Source organism: Mirounga leonina, unplaced genomic scaffold, assembly GCF_011800145.1.
Source record: "Mirounga leonina isolate KUSES-001 unplaced genomic scaffold, KU_Mleo_1.0 Mir_178, whole genome shotgun sequence".
NCBI lineage: Eukaryota > Metazoa > Chordata > Mammalia > Carnivora > Phocidae > Mirounga > Mirounga leonina.
Genome location: NW_023270464.1, coordinates 4,404,185 through 4,427,512, shown reverse-complemented (window position 1 = coordinate 4,427,512; position 23,328 = coordinate 4,404,185). Strand labels below are relative to the sequence as shown.

Sequence of the window (23,328 nt, the reverse complement as noted above, 5' to 3'; positions counted from 1 at the left end):
GATTGCCAGAGTGGATCAAAAAATAAGATCCAACTATATACTATTTACACTTTAAACATAAAGATACAGATTAAAAATAAAGAGAAAAATGTATCATGCTAACAATAATCAAAAGAAAGTTAGAGTAGCTACACTAATTGCAGACAGAACCAACTTCAAAGCAAGGTAAATCATCAGAGTTAAAGAGTGGCACAACATAATGATAAATAGATCAATTCTCTAAGAAGACATAACAATCCTTATTGTGTAGGCACCTAACAACAGAACATCAAACTACATAAAAACTGAACTACAAGAAAAAACAGACGAACCCACTATAGTAGTTGCAGACTTCAACATCCCTCTATCAGAGATGGACAGATCCAGCAGGCAGAAAATCAGTAAAGACATAGTTGAACTCAACAGCACCATCAACCAACTAGGCATAATCGACATCTCTGGACTACTTCACCCAACAACAGCAGATTACACATTCTTCTTAAGCTCACATGGAACATGCATCAAGATATATCATATTCAGGGCCATAAAATATACTTAACAAATGTAAAAGAATAGAAATCATACAATGTCTACTCTCAGACTACAATAGAATTAAACCAGAATCAGTAACAGAAAGATAACTGGAAAATCTCAAAATACATGGAGATTAAACAAGTCAACAAAGAAATCGCCAGAGACACTAAAAACTCTTTTGAACTAAGTAAAAATGAGAACACAATTTATCAAAATTTTGGGATGCAGTGAAAACAGTGCTTAGAAGGAAATTTATACTTTGAATGCATGTATTAGAAACAAAGATAAAAAATTAATCATCTACACACCCACCTTAATAACCAGAAAAAGAGCAAATTAAATCCAAAATAAGCAAAAGAAATAATATTATAACACAAGTCCATGAAATTGAAAAATGGAAACCAACAGAGAAAAATCAACAACAAAAGCTGGTTCTTTGAAAAGATTAGTAAAATCAATACTCCTCTAGCCAGGCCAACTAAGGAAAAAAAAAAAAGAGGACACAAATTACTAGTATTACAAATAAAACAGGGACATCACAACAGATCCCATGAACATTAAGAGGATAAAAGATAAACTATGAATAACTCTATGCCCACAAATTTGATAACCTAGATGTAATGAACCAATTTCTTAAAAGACACAATCTGCCAAAACTCTGAGGAGAAACACACAACCTGAAAGGCCTATATCTGATATGAAAACTGAATAAATAAAAGACTTTCCAAAACAGAAAGTGCCAGAACCAGATTGGTTCACTAGTGAATTTTACCAAAAATTTAAGGAAGAAATTGTACCAGTTCCCTACCATCTCAGAGGATACAAGCTGTATCTCCATAATCTAATCTGATTAAAAGGTTTAGCTTTAAAAGTAGTATTACCTTGCCACTTAAGACAACACTGACGGACCTAGAGGGCAGTATGCTAAGTGAAATAAGTAAGACACAGAAAGACAAAGACAGTATGATTTCACTTACATGTATAATCTAAAAAAAACCCAAAAAAACAAAACGAACAAAACAAAAAACCGGACACAAACAAACAAAAAGCAGAAACAGACCCGTAAATACAGAGAACAAACTGGCGGCTGCTGGGGGAGAGGGGATGGGCAGGGTAGTGGGAGAACCAAAATGGGGAATGGGAGGTCCAGGATTTCAGTTATAGAATGAAGTCGTCACAGGGATGAAAGGTACAGCACAGGGAATATAGTCAGTGGTACTGTAATAGCATTGTAGGGTGACAGATGGTAGCTACACTTGTGGTGGGCGTGGTATAATGCAGAAAGCTGTTGAATGACTATTACCTGAATCTAATGTAATACTATGTGTCAATTATATGTCAATAAAAAATAAAATGCAAATTTAAGAAATTAAACTTTATATACCTAAAGAAATAAATAAAATAATATTTTGGTTATTGTTTGTTTTTAAAAAAAGGCTCACACTTCCTATCAAATGATAGAATGCACACAGAGTACTGAGCATAGTGGCTTGTCATACGGTAAGTGTTCAAGACGTTAGGTGCTACTACACAAGTTCTATGGCTGTGTACGTATTTATCACTTACTAACACATAAACTGATGCCAGAAAATTCTTCCTACATTTCTGTAAGGGAATTAAAAAGGCAGAAATAAACATTTTGCATTAATTTAGTAATTTCACTCTTTCACATATTAAGTATTTACAACCTATTGTAGACCAGGCACTCTCATTAGGCTTCCACTCTAGAATTAAATGAACCAGACAACAAAGAAATCAATAAACAAAGAAATCAATATGCATCAAGTCAAGTGACATTAAATCCCATGATGATAAGTCTAACAGGGTAAGGGTAATAGAGAACACAGAACATGACCATTCTTTGATGAAGTTGGTCAATGAGGGCCTCTCTGATAAGGCATCATTTGAGCAGAGAGCTCTAAGGCAACTAAAAGGAGCCATGTGGATATCAGAGAAGGGTCACAAACAATAGGCCCCAGTCTCAAGAACATCAAAACATAAGGGCAAGACCATAAAGCCAGTGCAAAGATGAGCAAGAGAAACGGAAAGGCCACACAAGTGCAAGGGAGCTCATACAGGGCCTTGCAGATCCTCAGATTTTACTCTAAGGTGGGAAGCCTTTGAAAGGTTTTAATCATAAATAACATGGTTTAACTTTGATTTTAAAAAGATCACTCTGGGGAGGCCTAGGTGATGGAGTCGGTTAAGCATCCAACTCTTGGTTTCAGCTCAGGTCAGGTTGTGGGATCGAGCCCTGTGTCAGGCTCCCACGCTCAGCATGGAGTCAGCTTCAGATTCTCTCTCCCTCTGCTTCTCCCACTCATGCTCTCTCTCTTTCTCTAAAATAAATAAATAAATCTTTAAAAAAATCACTCTGGCTGCTACACAGAAAATACACTGAAAGGGGCAAGTATGGAAGAAGCAAGACTACTGGGAAACAATTTCATTCTTTTGGCAAAAGACGATGGCTTTGGGCGCCTGGGTGGCTCAGTTGGTTAACTGACAGCCTTCAGCTCAGGTCATGACCCTGGAGGCCCAGGATCGAGTCCCGCATCGGGCTCCCTGCTCGGCAGGGAGTCTGCTTCTCCCTCTGACCCTCCTCCCTCTCATGCTCTCTGTCTCTCATTCTCTCTGTCTCAAATAAATAAATAAAATCTTTAAAAAAAAAAAAAAAGATGCTTCCAAAGTTTTGGATGAACTGGAAGAAAAAAAAGAGTTGCTAACCAACTGAGATAGCAAAAAGATAACAAGACAAGTAGATTTGAGAGGATGAAAATCAAGAACTATTTTGGACTTGTTAAGTTTGAGAATCAGACATTCAATTATTGGATAAATGAGTCTACAATTCAGAGGGTAAACTGGAGTTGGAGACAGAAATATGAGAGTTGATAAAGCTCTTACCTAGAGAGAACAGATAATGATGGGTCTGAGACCTGGGTCTTAGGTCCTACCAACATTTAGAGAAAACTAAGCATTTATTTAAACAGCTTTGATATATATGGAACCATAAATCACTTGATACGTTTACTCCTGTTCCATTTACTGTCTTGGTTATACACCTGAAAACAACCTAAGCATTAAAGATAGGGGTGGAGAGTAAATACCAAAAGATGAGAAATCTGAAGTTATTAGAAACTGCTTTGAAATCATTAAAAAAATTAAAGTCTAAATTAATATGTGCAAAAAGATGCCACGAATATATAAGTTTAAACAAAATAGAGAGAGAATATACATACAACTGGATAAAAAGATCTGGGTTATTTTGTTAGTTCTATTTCTAGGCTAAACTATAGAATGGCATGCAAATGTTAAAAATGTTTACTATATTTTTCTGCACCCCAGAGAACAGATAACACTAATAATTCCTAAAAACAAACGGGTATATTCTTTAATTTTATGTAATTACCATTTAAAATGCACCCAAGATGTTCCCTAGTTAAAAGATGCCAAATGCAAATGTGCCTGCAAGTGCCCCCCAAAAAATCATACTTCAATAAATGTAAGATGCTGCCATTAATCAAAGACCCTAGCTAATTCTTAGATAAAACCAAGAATCCTTCATTATCTATTCTGTAAATCAAGACTCACGAAATTATGGTAGAACAAATGTTGACCTATTCACCTTACTAAACTACTGCCTGGTATGGTTTCCAAAGGTATAGGAATTTGAGAAATGGGGGCAGACATGAAGACTTAGAGCTACATTACAGCGATTATGTCTGGAACCTTACACACCATTATTGAGACATCGTGGTAGGTCTGATTTCCTGCTATTCTACCTTAACACGGTCAAGTTAAACAGTGTAAGTTTGCTGAACTCAACCAGAACTTAATACCAGAGCTTCATCTGGAATCTTGTGACAAATATCCTATCATGCTTCACATTACTGCCATCCTTGATTTTTACTAAAGTACCAAGCTTCACCTACCCTTTTCTATTCTTTATTATTATTATTTTTTTAAAAGATTTTATTTATTTGACAGAGAGAGACACAGCAAGAGAGGGAACACAAGCAGGGGGAGTGGCAGAGGGAGAAGCAGGCTTCCCACGGAGCAGGGAGCCTGATGTGGGGCTCGATCCCAGGACCCTGGGATCATGACCTAAGCCGAAGGCAGCCGCTTAACTGACTGAGCCACCCAGGCGCCCCTCTATTCTTTATTATTGATTTATTCCACTAATCTAACCTACTAAGATCTCCAGAAAAACATTTAAAATACAGGTTGTCCCTAATCTTCAAATGCTTCATATAATGGTTCCCCAACCTCTTAGCTTTCACTAAAGCCTGGATTACCCCAAAAGACACTACTTATCTTGTATCCCTTTTCTGTGAACTTTTTCATAGACAACTAAAACCCGTTAGTCCATTATTACTCTTCTAAGTCCTTGTATTTAAAACAATGTCCATCTAAACAAAATAAAACATAACACAAATACAACTTACACTTTGAAAGTCATGTTATCTACCTCAATATGTTTCCCCTCTTCTGGTAAATTATACCCATTATACTAAAGGCTCTATTTTGCCCCCAGTTACATCACCAGCAAGCCAACTTCGACGTCCGTATTCATGATCTATCCCAACATTTTAGCCCCCTCGCACCCAAAATACTTACTTTTCTTCAAAAAGCTTCACTTCCTCTCTACATCAGCCAATCACCACCGTAAGCATATTAAACGCCCAACCCTTGATCATCATCATCATCTATATCCTTCTAAAAATTTCATTTACACTGAACTATCTCTTTGACCTATCAGGCTTTTATAACCAACCCAACACTTCTACCTGGCCCCACAACCTATCCAATTATGGCCAACATCAATGACATATAAACTCAACTACTTCAGTGTTAACAACCTATGCCCATGCCATTAGTAGTTTTGTCCTATCTGCTCTGCTAACACCCAACCTTGAAATACCATGCCTCTTTTCTGGCTATAAAAGTCTTTAAACTCCAACTATGATAAGTTTCCTAACTTCAACTGGCCACTCAGTAGCATGAGACTCAATAATATTTGGTCTACTTCTTCACCCATTCCCCCCAGACACGTTCCAAGGTTTCATAGTATCCTCAAGTTCCCTAATCAAACTCTGTGTTCCACAAAATACTATTAAAACATATTTCTTAAAAAGTTACATGGTCACAAAGCTATAATTAAAAAAACCACTTCATCAGGATGGCAACTATCAAAAACAGATAATTACAAGTACTGACGAGAATGTGGAAAAATTATAACCCTTGGTTGGAATGTAAAATGGTACAGTCACTGTGGAAAACAGTATGGAGGTTCCTCAAAAAATTAAACAAAGAATTACCATATGATCCAGCAATCCCACTTGTGGGTATATACCCAAAGAAATGAAAGCAGGGTCTCAAAGAGATACTTGTACACCCATGTTCATGGCAGCATTATTCATTATAGCAAAAACATGAAAGAAACCCAAGTGTCCATCGATGGGTGAAAGGATAAACAAAATGCCATACACACACACACAAAAGAATATTATTCAGCCATAAAAAGGAAGAAAATTCTGACATATGCGACAATGTGGATGAACCTTGAGGACATTATGCTAAGTGAAATAACCCATCACAAAAAGACAAATATAAATGATTCCATTTATAGGGGACAGAGCAGTCAAAATCACAGACATAGAAAGTAAAATGATGGTTGCCAGAGGATAGGTTGAAGGGGGAATAGTTCCAGTATTGCAAGATGAAGAGTTGTAGAGATGATGGTGGCAATGGCTGTACAACAATATTAACATAACTGAATTACACAGTTAAAAATAACAAAGATGGTCAACTTTGTTACGTGTTATTTTACCACAAAAAAATTTTTAGAAAAAAAAAGTTACATAGACACATAAATTTGAAAAATACATCTTATAGTCCCTTCTTGGAGATTCACAATGTTTATAAGCACTTCAAAGTATATTTCCACTGTTTTCAGTAAAGAAACCTGTTTAACTCTGCAGTTTCCAAACTTAACAATTGAACCTCCCTTTCAAGAAGTATCTAGTATCATCTCAAAGGAGACAGAAACAGTGGTGTAACAGACCTAAACGAATTTACTGAGAAAATACTGCAGGTAAAAATGACCTTGACGTCTCCATTCTCACCTACAAACACAGTTAACATCACATATCCATCTTTACCTCCTTCTAGTTTCACAAGATGGGCTCTTTGCTCTTACTCCAGAGCAATCCCTATACCTATATTCTTCATTCCAACCCTTACTACCTCAAAAACTTCCTTCAATAATTACCACCTTCCCATTACCTTAAACTTCTTAATTTCTTACAACCAATACTGAAGTCTTACCTATTTCACTTTCCAAATATTTTTCTTACACATCCAGAGAATGTTATCTTGAATTCCTATTCTGTCACTGTCCTTTTTAAGGCTTTTATTGACTGAACTGCTGAAGCACTGGTCACCCTACCACCACACACTTCTCTTCAATTCCGTTTCTCTCCTGCCAAAACTATTAAAATTTTATGTCTAACAAGGTTACTACTCACTCCTTCCTCAGCAAATTCTTTATTGACTCCCAAATACCAAAGAGACAGGCCTAGGTCTTTCACATACCATGCAAGGCTCTAGCCCTTTCTCTCAAGTCTTACCTCCTTCATTTTCCTGCCTTTCAGTTAGTTTATGATCTAAAAATCCTCAACTGCCTACTGTTCCCTATGCTCACTATGCCGTTTTATAACTTCACCCATACTTCTGCCTAGAACAACCCTGCTGATGCCTTCCACTAACTCCAAGTTACACTTTAAGATTTAATTTGGCCTACCCTGGCCACCCTACTTCCCTGCCACATGGATTAGGTTCCCACTGTATACCCAGGTAACCCAGTACTCCTTTATGTTCCTGCTGCATCCTGGGTATCCTTCTACCACAGTGACTAAAGATTTGTTTCTCTTTCACATTGAATAGACTATAAAATTCTGTGGGTTAGGAACTAATTATTACGCATCTCTGTATCCACAACACACCACCAGCTGAATAGTGAGTATTTAATAAATGATTGTTAACCTGAACTCTTTCCCCTCTCTATTTCCACACAACTGCCAGGTAACCAAAAACACATTATAATGCAGGAGTATACAACTATCTACCTAAAAGTAGAAATCTAGTGACATGGTACCAAAGTTCAGAGGTATTTATTTGGTAGGAAAAACAGTAGGCACACTCCTCTTTCCCATTTTTTAATGTATTACCCTCTCATAACTAGAAATAATTTTCAAATAATTTAATACCTTTAAAGCAATCTAGGGTAACTTAAAAGACACCACAGCCGCAACCAAGTTACACTTACATTCGGCTAGCTTCGATGTCGTCAGACTGAGGTTCTCCTGGCGATCTGTAAAATGCAATTGAGGAAAGTTAAGCAAAACATTCCATATTCCAAAAATGGGCAGACATGTTATATTAGTAGACAAATTTGAAAACAAGATTTAATCGTTAACAGTTTTAAAAGTAACTAAAGATTTTAACAGAAGAAAAAAGTGATCAAATCAGATTGCCATTCAACACGTTTATTATAAAAGCTGGACTAATAAAAAGTCAGTGCATTTTTTTAAGGAAAGGAAACTGTAAACACTATTTAGATACCAACATACAAAGGAGTAAAATGTATAATAAATCATAATTATTCACAAAGTCAAATATTTATAATAAAAACATACAACTATGAAACTTTCTACAGCCAACTATTGGTTATCCAAAATATCAAAAGTATTCACTGGTATTCACAGTCCCAAACTATATTTAGATCAGGGGTCAGCAAACTATTTCCTGGGACAACAAACTAAGGCCTGGGTCAGGCACCTATTTCTGTAGTATTAGAATACAGCCACAATTCATTCATTTACATACATTGTCCATGGCTGCTTTGACACTGCAAGAGCAGAGGTGAGAAACTGACAAGAGATATATGCCCCACAAAGCCTAAAGTATTTATTATCCGGCCTGTTGAGAAAAAGTTTGCTAACTTCTGCTCTAGATAATTCAAATTTTAATCTAATAGCCTTAGTGAATTTTGAGACACTTTAAGTCAGATTTACCATTCTAATCACGATTATCTTGGTTCAACAATGAAATTAACCTTCCCTGAAAATATACTGGCAAAATGCATTACCTATCAAAAGTGTACCAAGCTGGGGTATTAAAATTTTACTATGGATAATTGTGAACTGATTTCAGTTATAAATAGTTGCCAGTTGTTTTCTATTATTTTTTAATATACTATTACTATCTTGAATAGAAATATTCAAAATTCTAAGACATTAAAAAGTCTTACTTTCATTTTGGGGTACGAATGAATTTTGCCTATTCCTACCATGCTGTTAAAAAAATAAATTCCTGTTACCCTATTCAGTTTTATAAACAGCATTGGTCAATGTATACTAAGTTAAATCAACATAATCTTGATTGCTAACACTCAAATTCTCAAAAATTTTTTTAGAGATCAAAAACTAAATTTTCCAAATGACATTACAATGACCTGGTCTGTAAATTTATCACTGACTTGAGACTTCTAATTGTGAACAACTTTAACAAAAGAATCTTAAAATTAGAGTCACCAGCCAAAAAAAAAAAAGAAAAAAAAGAAACAAACTGTTCTCCACATTTCTTAGCTTTTAAAAATCTTACTTCTTTATTAGATTTTCAAAATTACCCCTCACTGCAGTTCATTTAGAGTCCAAGGACAAGAATGCAAAAAAAAAAAAAAAAAAAAAAAGAGAGAGAGAGACTCCAGCAGCTCAAATATTTTAGATCCTCTTTGCAGTATATTTACATTTTCAATTTTGCACAAAGTTATATTAGAACTAAAAATTGGGGCATGCTGGAGGTGACAGTGACTTGGCACTGACACAAATGCAAAAATTTCACTCCACCCTCTCCCCCAGGGAGCAAGCAAATCACCTTTGTGACACACCTGGTCTCCACCAGCCTTGTGGGTAAGTACCCCAAGATTGCTTCCAAACTTGTTTGTATGTCTCAGACAGAAGAGCTAAAAACTGATGATAACCCCATGTACCAGCTGACTCATTTTTGAAAGTGCGACCCTCCAGCATCAGATGTCATACTGTAAGGAGGCAGAGCAGGCTTGCAAAACAAAAAATAAACCTGCTGGCACTAAGGGAAGAGAGGCAGATTAGAAGCTTTCAAACACGCAGGCGGCAAAACTTTCAAAATTAACAGGGATAGAGAAAGAGAGAGGGAAAAAAAATGAGGACACAATGACAGGAAAATTAAAATACTACTGCAAAAAGGTAAGACACAAGCAGAGGGAAAACAAATTCGAGTCTTAGAAGCACAATATATAACTGCTACAAAGTTTTGAGAAATGGGATAGAAGTTAAATACATCATCAAAAGGTAACTACACTGTTTTCCAATTTCTGTTCCCTAAACAAGAGAATATGTAAACATTAGCATCAAATTGTCACCAAATTATTATAAATATAGTGGATTACCATTTAATATTAACATATATTCAAGTGAGCTACAAAAAAACATTTATTTGTCAAACCAAGTAATTAAACCAATTCAGTCTAACAGAAGGACAAAAGAATAAGGAAGGAATGAAAGAGTATTACCCTAAAACAGGTCTATCCTGGGTCTCATAAACATGGTTATTAGCCCAAGCTGTTTTCTACTCAAAATGGAAATTGTTTTTAATTAAAAGAAAAGTGAATATACAAAAAACTAACAGAAACACTTTTCTGGCGGTTATAAGTAATAGTACATGTCTGAATAAATTTCTAGTCATTCTGCTTATATTGCTGTAATACTGTAAATAACTTACCAAAAAATATCCTAAAGTTAGCATTCATTTCCAAAACTATGAAATTATCTAACATCTACCAATTGTTTCAAAGCTTTACTTTGGCCACTAAAGAGTCTCTTTATTCATCACTGTCGAGTTTTGGAAGTAAGGATCTAGTACATGTTCATAACTTTACCAAATTCAGGATATAACCAAAGAGAAAAAAAAAAAAAAGTACTGACTCAGGTTAACCTAAAATTTGTCACAATAACAAACCAGAAAAAAAATTTTAAAACAAATAGTAAGTAATATTAGAAAATAAAAAATAAGTATTGGAAGTCTCTATTTTAGGGTCTTGATTTGGATCACAGAAAAGTGATCACAAAATGCCTCCTAATCTAAATACTGCAGCATGAGCCAGAACATTCAAATAGAGGCTCATTTCCAATAATAATGGGTGCAGCTTGTCCAGCCTGCAAGTCACTCCTTTTACCTCCACTGCAACTCTTTAGGAAAGAAAATCACACCAGTTTTATTAAAGTTGTAAAGATTTCTAGAGAAGCATTTTAGTTAGAACTCTCACCACATAAAATGCACACTGAGAATTTTTTCATAGTTTTTATAATGTTCATAATAACATATTTAAAAACTTGAAATTTTTGAGAAATACCTTCCTGTTTACTTATACACACAGAACTGGGGGGAAAAAGCATAAAATATTTTAGGAAGGATATTTAATGGAGAAGCGCATTAACACTTAGGTAAACTATTCACATTATTCCTGCCAACTACACATTTTCTTCATTTTTTACAGCACGTATTTTACTTTACAATAACAGCCTTTTAAAGGCTGTAAAATAACATTCAAAATTACCTTTTACAAGCTGTGGCCATTCGGTGACATCAGGGTGATCACAGCTTTGAGTCACTGATTAAAAACAGGTTGTCACACCAGTCTAGCTGCTAACTTGATCTGAGCGTAGGTTTAATAACTCTAACAAATTAAACAAATCTTTAGTTAGAACACTTTAATATATAAACCCAATCCATCGTTCAAAAAATAATCTTCAAAGCTTCAAATTAGGTGTCAATGCAACATTCATCAGAAGAGTAATTATTATAGAAATGCTTTTAAGGACTATTTTCCAGCATTATTTTTCCCCTTAAATGATCTCTTGAGAAAATGTGGTGATAATCTCTTGTACTTTATGGAGTGTTACAGTTTACAATGCACTTTGGTCAACAGTATCTTGCTTGAGTCTCATGACAACTTTGGCTCTACCTCATCAGGGCAGATACTACAGTAAGAATTTAAGAAAACAAACAAAAAACAAACTAAGCAGACTTAGAGTGATTAATTGACTTGCCCAAGATTTTAGAATTAGTGCAGAAGCTAAGATTAAAACTCAAACCTACCGATTTCCTATCCAGGGTTAGAATTTTTTGGTCTTAGTTTTACTATAGGAGAGTTTCATTAAGTTATGTATATGTAATGGAGCAAAGATTTAGAATATGGCAATTGTTTAAATAAGACTAACAGTCATAGGGTTTTCCAGGTAGTCAAATGCTTAATAAATAATTATATACATACACACACACACACACACACACAAAGTCTAGTCCTACTTATTCTATATTTAAGTAAGGTAATCTAACATTAGCCCAAACATCTTGGGTACTTCATGAAAATCTTTTCTATTCTTTCTCAGCCATAAATCCACTAATACTCAATTTCATGAAGAGATTGGCAAAATATAAAAATATGTCCTCCTCCCTCAACCTAGTATCTTTTGATTCCCTTACGTGGCCTTAGCTGAACTTTCTTGATTGTCATGGTTCAAATTTATCAGACATCCTAATCCTATATAATTCTGGCAAAGATCTACATCTGAAATATCCCAGTATTGAAAACTCATTTTGTGCAGCTAGTTTTCCCCTTAATTATTTCCCTACCAAACTGTATATCCAGGCCAAATCTGAAAAGTGAACTAAGGAAAAATGAGAAAATTAAGAGGGAGAAAAAAATACCCTTGACAGTTAACTAAATAAAATAAAATAAAATACCCTTTGATAGTCACTTCAAAGTGACAAGAGACAACTACAGAAGGTGGTTACCAGCATGGACCCAAAACTCAATATAAAATAGTAAGGTATCTGAGAATACGAAGAGAAGACTTGAAATATCAGTGCTTAGGCCCATATCTCTACAGCAGCCTATAAACTTGGGCTTCAAATTCAAATAAAGGTGAGGGTTGGCCTTAATATATATAAATAACTTTAGGTGACTTCAATAAATGGGACTTATAATCCCTGGAAGAAATAATACAATTTCCCTATCATAGCTACATGTCTCCTAATAAGAGCCTAGGACATTCCTGAGGCTCCACATGAGGGAGAGGCAATGGCGTCCCTGAAATGAACCATGTTCCCTCTTGGGTTCTCTCTCATAATACTAAATGTGTATATAGATTTAGAAGATCCAAAGAAGTCTAACTTTCTAATCTGTCAACATCTTAAGTTAAAATACCTCTTAACTAATCAATGGAAGTAAATTAATTCATTGAAGAGCTACATGTATTTTGAAAATTACTGAGTCAAGTTCTCTCTACTAGTCTCCTTTTTTATGAGGTCCAGTGCTCAACAGAGCACAAACAAGCTCCAGAACCAATCTGGATTCAAGTCCCTGTTTGGTCACTTACTAGATGGCAACTCTTGGGCAAGTTCCTTAACCATTCTGAGCCTCATTTCATTCATAGGGAGAACTGAGACTACAATAGTGTCTTTTTCAGAAGGCTGTCCTGAGGATGAACAAACCAACATATAAAATTGCTCAGAATAGTGCCTGGCACATAGTAAGAGCTCAACAAATGGAAGCTATTATTAAACTCATATAGTCTAACAGCCAAACCTGCCCCATTCAATCTTCTCATGCATAAGATTTCACTTCTCATAACACATTAACCTCTTCTGATTTCTTTCAGAATCCCACTTATGTCCCTCATAGTCTACCTGGCAGCACAGTGATTTAGTACCTTGCACATTGCTTTAAAAATGGCAAGCACCCAAATTTGCTGAAAATGTTTGTCATTATATTCTAACTATGACATTAAGATATACATGCAATTTTGAATTCCAAAAAATAAAAACAGAAACATACCATATTTCGCCAAACTTCTGAGGAGCTGGTGAATTCTAAAATCAGGTTCTTACAGATTTTTAACCTAAAATATAAAACACCTCACTCAATTCTTTTCACATAACAACTGGATAAACTCAAAAGAAATTTTCCCCCAAAATTCATTAAAAGGAAATTCATTTTGTTAATATTTATGAATATCCAAAAACATATGAACAGACAAGTGTCCCTAATGCTGTTGCCAGGATGCATGCAAGGGTGGTCAGACAGGCCCTGTTGCCTCAGTGCTTTCAGCTGGCAGAGCCACATTTCCCATATTCATCCACAGGGCTTACAGCTTGCCATTTCTTTACTCTTCCCTTCTTCCAAAAGGGCTGAAAATGTATGAAAACTGTTTGACTATATGCCTCTAATTCCTTCAGATACCTATAACAATTTAGCTTTTAATTAAATTCTCTATGCTAAGCACCTGCTATGTTAGGTACATTTTACAGGCACCTGTCCACTACCTCCTAGATTAGCAGCCTCAGGCAGGTCTTTTGTCTCTGAGTCTCAGGTGTCAGGTCATTTTGAGTTTTAGAGAAAATGTTTTCACAGTACGTAGGACAATGCTTCCTGGCACATAACAGGAGCTCAATACATGGTAACAATGACTATTTCTTAAATAAAATATTTAACATTTCTATCGAAACTAAACTCACCAAAAACCAAATTCTGAGCTTGAAGCATGCACCCAAATAATCACTGTAAATTCTTAACTCATTTGTATATGATCGGAGCATTTCTCAGTGGAATAAGAACTGCAATCTTTTAACCCATTTCCTTTCATCATATATGAAGAAACCAATTCCCAAAGATTAAGAAACCCACCCAGTGCCCTACAGGTTGATGGTAGAAAAATGAATGCTCAGCATATACATATTTTTTTAATTAACCAAGTTTTAAGACCTTAGAGGACCAAGGTCTCAATCTATTCAATAATAGAATCAGCTGGGAAAATCGGTAAAAAAATGGATACCTGATCTCTACTTTCATAGACTGTGATTCAGTGCATAAAGTGGGGGTACATGAATCTGTATTTTTAACATACATTTCAGGCAATGCACAGATCCCAATTTGAGAAACCTTGCCTTAGAAGATTAGGAACACATAAAAACAGGGAAATATACCAAATCTAGAATGATATAGGATAAGCAAGACAAACCTTAAGAACCAGAAATGTTAGGTATTATCTTTGCAAATTTACCATTAGCACCCTAATACCAGATCTAGTGCCTTTATTTATATCTGTGTCCCTCTCCAACAGAGGGCTCAGTCTAATAATAATCTAAGAATAAAAAATGAAATCTAGTAAGATATGCCTTTATTGGTCTACATTCATCTGCCCCTCTAACATTTTCATTATTCTTAAAATGGTCCATCTTCCAAATCTCACTCTATATATACACAACACATATATACATGTCTCTATATTATTATTACTATACGTGGTATGTGCTTCATCTCTTCCAAATCTCACTCTATATATACACAACACATATATACATGTCTCTATATTATTATTACTATACCTGGTATGTGCTTCATCTCTTCCAAATCTCACTCTATATATACACAACACATATATACATGTCTATATTATTATTACTACATCTGGTATGTGTTTCATCTCCTCTCCAATAGCCTATTTCCTTCACCTCTTTCTAAACCTAGGTCAAACCTTAATTTCACAGACTACCTTTTCTATCACTTTTTTGTCGCGTTCCCTCAGCACTTCCCTTCTCCTTTGCACCATGGTTATCTCTTAAATTTATGGGTAAAGCTTCTTGTTGAAACTCTTTTAAGTTTTGTACATTTATAAATTTCACAACTGATCAAAGACTATTCTCATCCATTCTATAGTTAGGTTAAAATGTTTAAATACTGCTTTCATATAGTATTCCCCACATAATCCCCTCAACTCCATTAACCCATGAGTACTGGCTCCTTATTTTCCTTCAACTGCTGAAAGACCTGAAAACCATTAGCTCAGCTGCTGATATACAATACCTTCCACCTACTGACATTTTTCTTACAGAAGTCATCATCTTTCCTGTGTATTCTAAATCCTGTGGCCCCTAATCCTACTTTATTTCTGTAGCATTTCACTCTACTAATCGTTCCTCACCTCCTCTCACTTCCATAATGCTGTACCTACCTACATTCTACCTCTGACAGCAACTAGGCCTTCTGTTAATTCACCTTCCTAGCTCTCATTCTTGGTCACTCAAGTTTCTTGCACTAGTCCCTTTTCTTAACCTAAATTAATTATCCGTGCAATTCCATCCATTTCGATAGCACCTCCATACTTAGGATCCCTAACTCTACATCTTTACGTCTTTAACTTGAGTTTTAAGTCTGCTACTCTCAATTACCAATGGTACACATACACTTGATGTTATCATTAGCATCTAAAATCAAATTCAATTATTTCCCAAAAAACTCACTCCCAACTTAAATGTGCCCCATCTAGCTGTTCTTCTAGTTACAGACTGAAAAAATTGTTGCCATTCTTTATTTTCTCCCTCTCATTTTTATTTAGCCTAACCACTATGCGGGTTGATACTTGTTAACCTTCAAATTCTTATTCATTCATTCAAAAAATGTCTACTAGCTGAAACTAATACAGTGTTATACATCAATTATATCTCAATTTAAAAAGTGTAATAGATTTTGAGTGCCTATGAAGTGGATAAAAACACAGTTAAAGGGGCGCCTGGGTGGCTCAGTTGGTTAAGCGACTGCCTTCGGCTCAGGTCATGATCTCAGGGTCCTGGGATTGAGCCCCACATCGGGCTCCCTGCTCGGCAGGAAGCCTGCTTCTCCCTCTCCCACTCCCCCTGCTTGTGTTTCCTCTCTCGCTGTCTCTCTGTCAAATAAATAAATACAATCTTAAAAAAAAAAAAACAACAAAACACAGTTAAAGAAATTAGACATAATCTCTTGTCCTCATGCAATAAGCAAAATGGGTACAAATAATAAAAAACCACAGTAAATTATGCATTTGCAATGTATAATTCAGTGTTATGAGAGAGAAACACAGGATATGGTAAGTGTATATAGAGTTCCGACAATCTGGGAAAACAGGAGAGGCATTCTTCCTGAAGTGACATATAAACTAAGCTCTGAGGCATGAGCAAGATTTAGCACACATATTAAGAAAAACCTTGTGAGATAATAATGGCTCTATCAGTCCATTCGCCTAGTCATATTCTAAAGAGAAGGCCCCCGCTTTCCCAGTACAGCAAATTGTTCACCCAGTGCTACCAATTCTATCTCAGAAATCTCCCATATTCCAACACTACCCCCAATTCTTCCTTTGTTGACTTTTAGTTGCTTTCAGAATAAAACTAGATCTTCCAAACATTTCAAATCAAACTATACACAACTTGGCCCAAACCTGCCAGTCCAGACTCTGGATCATTCATTTTTATACTTCTAATGCTTGAAGATACTCACAGAGAGGAAAGTTTTCTCTTAAGTGACTTGCTTTATTTAGATCATTTAACTAGTAAATAAAGGTTATGATTCAAACACAAGTTGTCTGATTCTAAAGGCCATCCTCATTCCACTGTACCATACTTCTGATTTATAATCAAATCCTGTAAATTTTACCTTTGAAGTATCTCTTGCTTCCTTATTTTTCTCCACGTATACCAAAATAGTACAGACCCTCATTACTTCACCTGGTTTCCCATTTGCCTGTATCCTTTACTCCCTCTACTAGAATTATCTTCCCAACTTTGTCATATCACTCTCAAGCTCAAAATAGTCTATGCCTCCCTAATGCCTACAAGTTAAATTTCAAACTCTACATATCATATGCGGTCCTGGTCACTGATCTCTACCCTTTCATACAAGCCTTACTGCCCACTACATAACATTATTACCAGGCACTTGATGATCTAGTCCCATCCCTGGATTACTGGTTATTACATACTGGCCATCAGTATTTCTGACTTCAATGTTTTGTTTCTCAGGTCACTTCACTCAGAAATACTTCCCTATCCTTTGCTAACTAAACTCCATCCAACAACAATCTACCATACCCTATTAAAAACTCTATTCATTCTAAAGGCTGTATCTCACAGGGTTCTCTAACCTCTTCTGTAAATAACCACTGTCTTTTGGGTCTTACTATATGCTATTAATACAATACTTATTAATTTCTACCCTATATTATTTTCTGCCTTATATTATAGCTATCCATATACATTTATCAGTGCTTCTAGTTGTAAACTGGTTCATGGTACGGCTCATTTTATCCATATTTTTTATTCTCATAGTAATGGAGACTATGTTTTCTTGACACCACACCTCCCCTCTACAAAAAAAAAAAAACAATCAGGATCCTGACAAAGGATTTTGGGCTAGTTCCAAATGGAATTCATGTATAAACAAACAAGGGTATCATTTTTTCCCAATTAACACAAATTTAATCCAATGCCAATTTAACAAAAGTTTTGAAGACCAAGCATACCAAAATAACCAAGAAAATTTCACCTTTTAATGGAAGAATAAGGTCTCTTTTTCTCAAGAAACTTGTTCTACCAGGGATTAAACCACAGAATATTAAATAGTATAATTAAAATCAGTACAACTCTCAAAAACTGACAGTATTTACTAAAACTAAATGCATGCATACTCTAGGACTTGAAACTTCCACTTCTAAGTATACATCAAACAGAAATGAGTATATATTTAGTGGAATGTTTAGAATAGCAATATTCTAAGTAGTCCCAAACCGAAAGTAACTAAATTATCTGTCCATCAACAGCAAAATGAATAAATTGTGGAATATTCCTAAAGTGGAATACTATACAGCAACTATCATAAACTATCAACGACTACAACCAACAATGTGGATGAATGTCATAAATATGTTAAGTGAGAGAAGCCAGACACAACTAAATATGATGGATTCTAGTTATATAAAGCATAAAAACAGGAAAATCTAGTCTATGCTATTAGAAGTCAAGATAGTGGTTACTCTTGAGGGAAGAGAGGTAGTAACAAAGAGTGTAAAGGGGCTTCAGAGTTGCTGCTGCTGTTATTTCTTGATCTGACTGCTGGCTAAATGTACTCACTGTGTGAAAGTTCGACAAGCTATGCGTACATTTTATGTGCACTCTTCTGTATGTATATTATACTTCAATCAAAAGTTTATTTTAAGGTAAGGTATGAGCATTAGATAAACAGTAAGTGGAACAGAAGGTAAGCCCAGAGAAAGACCCAAAAGTATGTTAAGTGGCTTCTTGTCCAAAAAAAAAAAACCAATATATGAAACAGCTGTTTTCAGATCTGGGTAACAGACAATGCAGGACTGTGATCCATGAGAGAACCAACAGAAATGAAGTGAGCACCCCAATGCTCAGATTTCTGTCTGGAGGCACTTTCCAATCTGTAGCCAATAAAGGGGAAATCTAAACAGAGGGCAACAGTATCACTAAAGTGAAAAACTCAAAGTTCCAGAGGCTGAATTTGTAAAACAGAATGAGAGGAAGGCAGTTATGCAAAGTAAAGGCTCCAGAATTCTGCCACTTGGCAATCCTTTGATTCTGCTCCTAAACTGTAAGGTAAAAGACTCCTTGAAACTAGAGAAAGAGGAGCAGTGAGCTGAAATATTCCCAGTGCTCATACAGGACTGGGAAATCCCTCAACTCCCCCAAACCAGAGTGAAGAGAATATACCGACACTAGGGATATTTTGTAGAGAACTAAGAAGGGCCATGCCTTTATAGTAACTACTAGCCTTAAATAAAGACTTCTGCAGACACACCCTAATATAACCTTGAGGGATCAAAGTGACCAGCAAGTTACTTAGCTGGCTGCCAAAACAAAGTTTAATACTCAAAAAAACAACAAAATCTAGTCACTCAACAACAGACTATTACGATGTGCAGCATCCAGTAAGAAATTACTAAATAGGCAAACAAGGAAATATGACCCAGAACCAAGAGAAAAAACCAATCAATGGACCCTGAAATGAAGAAACTGATGGAACCAGTAGATAAGGGCTTTCAAATACTATTATAAATATGGTCAAAAATTCAAAGGCTATGTAAGAAATGGAAAACACAAATCAAATGGAAGTTTTAGAAATACAAACTAAGATATCTGAAAGTATTTGACACTATAGGAAGAAAAAAAGGAACAATGAAACAGAAAACAAAGCAAACTGAAGCACAGAGAGACAAAAAGACTAAAAATAATATGTTAATGACCTGAAGACAAGATCAAATGGTCTAACACATATGTAACTGGAGTCCCAAGAAAAAGAGACCACATAAGAGGCAGGGAAGTGATTTAAAAAATACATAGAAGAAATAATGGCTGACACTTATTTCAAATTTGATGAAACCATAAATGCACAAATCAAAAAAACAAAAACAGAAAAACTGAACAAATCCTAAGCAGGATAATCACAAACCAGTGATAAAGAGAAAATCTTAAAAGGAGGCCAGAGAAAAGACCCTAAGTACAGGGGAAGGAAGATGGGTATAACCATAGACTTCTCATCAGAAACAAAAAGCTAAAATAGGGCACCTGGGTGGCTCAGTTGGTTAAGCATCAGACTCTTGGTTTCGGCTCAGGTCATGATCTTGGGGTCATGGGATCGAGCCCTGCACTGGGTTCTGTGCTCAGCACAGTCTGCTTGAGATTCATTCCCCTCCTTCTTCCTCCTCCTCTGTTCCTCCCTGGAAATCTCATATACTGTTGGTAGGAGTGTAAAACAAAACAAACCAATTTGGAGAAAAGATCTGGCATTATAACTACCCTATAATCCAAAAATCACAATCTTAGGCACTTACCCAAGAGAAAAGATATCATATATATCCACACAGACTTTCAAATAATTGTTCATTTTAGCTTTATTCCTAACAGCTAGGAACTGAAAACAGTGTAAGAATGAAGTTACAAACAACTGATACATGCAATAACATGGATGAATTTCAAAAATATTATGCTGAGTAAAAGTAACCTCATATAAATTCTAGTGCAAGGTAAACTAATCTAGGATGAAAAGTGACCAGAACAATGGTTGATTTGGAGAAGTGATATGGGGACAGGAACTGACTAGGAATGGGTATAGGTTCTATAACTTGATAGGACTTAAGTGCTGCAAAGGTGTACACATTTGTCAAAACTCATGGAATGATGTATGTGGTAGACTTTATTTTCCAAAGATTGCCACCACAATATAATCCATCACACATGCTCTTTTTACAAGGTCAACACTGGCATTCTCCATCAGGTAGTGGGGTCTATGTCCTTTCTCCTTTAATTTGAGTGGCCTCTGTGATTCTTTCAGTCAAGAGAATGTGGTACTCTGTGACTTAATGCTAAGTCATAAAAATGCCATTCACTGCCATACTGAATAAGTCAGCCACCTGGCAAGGAAGCCAAGCAACCACATACATATAAAGGCAACATAGTCCTGAACTCTAGCTGAAGTCCTGACAGCCAGCATCAATCTCCAGATTTGTGAGCCATCCTTCAGATGATTCCAGCCTTCAATTATCAAATTACATCAGTTATCAAGCTTCTCTGACAAGCTTAAAGCCAAGACAAACTATGCTTTCCAGTCTCTGCACAAAGCACAAATTCATAAGCAAACTAAATGTTGATATTTAAGGGTGATTTGTTAATAACTGGAACAATATACCAAAATCAGTTAAATTCAATATACTAAAGTTATAAATTACTAAGTTTTAGTTACAATATACATGCTGAAGTTAAGGATGAGGAATACTAATAACTGCAACTTACTTTGAAAAGCATCAAAAAAATAAAACAAATTAATAGATGGATAGATATGACACAAAGCAAAATGTTAATTGTGGAATTACATTCTACAATTATTTCACACCTGTATGAATTTGAGTATTTTTCCTAATAAAACAATAAAAATGAAATAGAGGCATTTTCATGCAAATAAAACCTAAAAGTTTTTTGGCCAAAAGATCTGCACTTTAAAAATTTCTAAGTTCTTCAAACCTGGGTCTACATAAAGAAATCTATACAAATCTACACAAAGGAAAATGAAAATGGTAAGTATGAGCATAAATACCAAAAAATGTTGATAATTTGGTTTAATAACTTGGTTTGATAATTTCTTGGTTTTTAAATGTCTTTACAAAACAACTGGCCGTTTAAAAGAAATAATTACAAATAAGACTGTGGAGTTTATAACTTATACAGAAGTAAAATTTAAGACTACAATACCCAAAAGGATGACAGAGTGTAAACAAATTTATATTTGTTTTGTATTGTATGATTACACTTACGTAAGTAGCTAGAATCTAAATGGTAAATGTATTAGAATTCTCACAATATACTGATAAATATATATATATAGAGAGAGAGAGACTGATATAAACTAAGGAATATTGTAAGTACTAGCACAACCACTGGGGGCAGAGGAAGAATAAGGTATAAGCTAGCAGCAAAGATCAAACAAACTTCTATAAAAACACTCAATCCAAAAGAAAACAGGAAAGGGGAGAAAGAAGATAGATGGAACAAACAGAAGACGAATAGTAACTTGGTAGTCTTAAACCTAACCATATAGTCAATTATAATAAATGCAAATGGACTGAATACAGCAAGAAATTATAAAAATCAATCAAAAAGATGCAACTATATATTGTCAAAAGAAAGACACTATACATAATGACAGGTAAGTTGGAAAAAATATAATATTCAAACATGAATCATAACAAAGGAGGACTGGTTATACTAATAGCAGACAAAGGAGACTTTGGGATAAGAACATTACCAGAGAACCACAGAGAGATATTTCATAACAACAATCAATTCAACAAAGAGATCTAACAGTCCTAAATGTGAAAGCACCTAATAGCTAGAGCTTCAAAATACATGAGGCAAAAATGGACAGACCTGAAAGAAAAGATGGCAAGCTCACAATTACAGTTGAAGGTCTCAATACTCCTCTCTTGGTAATTAATAAAATAATTAACAAAAAAAATCAGTAATGACACAGAAGAAATAGATATATCTAATAAAGAGTTTGTATCCTGAAAAGAATGAGCGAAGTATATGGATACTCAAAAAAGATATACACATGGCCTATAAACACATAAAAACGTCTCAACATCATTCTTCATCAGGGAAATGTAAAAACCATACTTCACACCCTTTAGTATGAAAATTGTTTTTTTAAAAATAACAAAACAGCAAGTGTTAGCAAGGATGTGGAGAAACTGGAACCTTGTGATTGCTGGTAGGAAGTAAAATGGATACAGCCACTGTGGAAAATGGTATGCTGATTCACCCCCCAAAATTAAACAGAATTACCATATGACCCTGCAATACCATTCCTAGGTATATACCCAAGAACTAAACATGCAAGAACTGAAAGCAAGAACTTGAAGAGATTATCTGTATACCCATGTTTACAGCAGCCTATTCATAATAGCCAAAAGAAGCAACCCAAGTGTCCAGTGAATGAATGGTTAAACAAATGTGGTATTTTTACATACAAAGAAATACTATTCAGCCTTACAAAAGAAGGAGGGGCACCTGGATGGCTCAGTCACTTGAGCTTCAGACTCTTGATTTCACTCAGGTCATGATCTCAGGGTTGTGAGATCAAGCCCAGCATTGGGCTCCCTGCTCAGCAAGGAGTCTGCTTCTCTCCTTCCTCTGCCCTTCCCCCCGCTCATGTGTGGGTTCGCATGCTCACTCTTTCTATCAAAAATAAATGGAAGGAAGGAAGGAAGGAAGGAAATTCTGATACATGCTGTAACATGAATGAACCTTGAGGATATCATGGTAAGTGAAACAAGCCAGAAGCAAAAGGACAAATATTGTATGATTACACTTACGTAAGTAGCTAG

At 35.4% G+C, this 23,328-nt stretch overlaps 1 protein-coding gene across 7 annotated transcripts in view; it reads right to left on the bottom strand.

Annotated features, from left to right (window-relative positions):
• The window catches only part of UBE3A (ubiquitin protein ligase E3A), a 98,926-nt gene that overhangs the window by 60,051 nt on the left and 15,547 nt on the right, over nt 1–23,328 (bottom strand). The window contains exons 1-5 of one of the 7 annotated variants that reach the window (XM_035023942.1): nt 17,973–20,040; nt 13,452–13,515; nt 11,169–11,288; nt 9,449–9,661; nt 7,839–7,883 (exon numbers count right to left, since the gene is read on the bottom strand). In XM_035023942.1, coding sequence (XP_034879833.1) covers nt 7,839–7,883; nt 9,449–9,600 — 197 coding nt within the window. In that variant the 5' untranslated portion in view covers nt 9,601–9,661; nt 11,169–11,288; nt 13,452–13,515; nt 17,973–20,040. Of the gene's footprint in view, nt 1–7,838; nt 7,884–9,448; nt 9,662–11,168; nt 11,289–13,451; nt 13,516–17,972; nt 20,041–23,328 lie in introns of those variants that run through there. The other 6 variants (XM_035023948.1, XM_035023941.1, XM_035023943.1 and 3 more) reach the window with 6 other exon arrangements.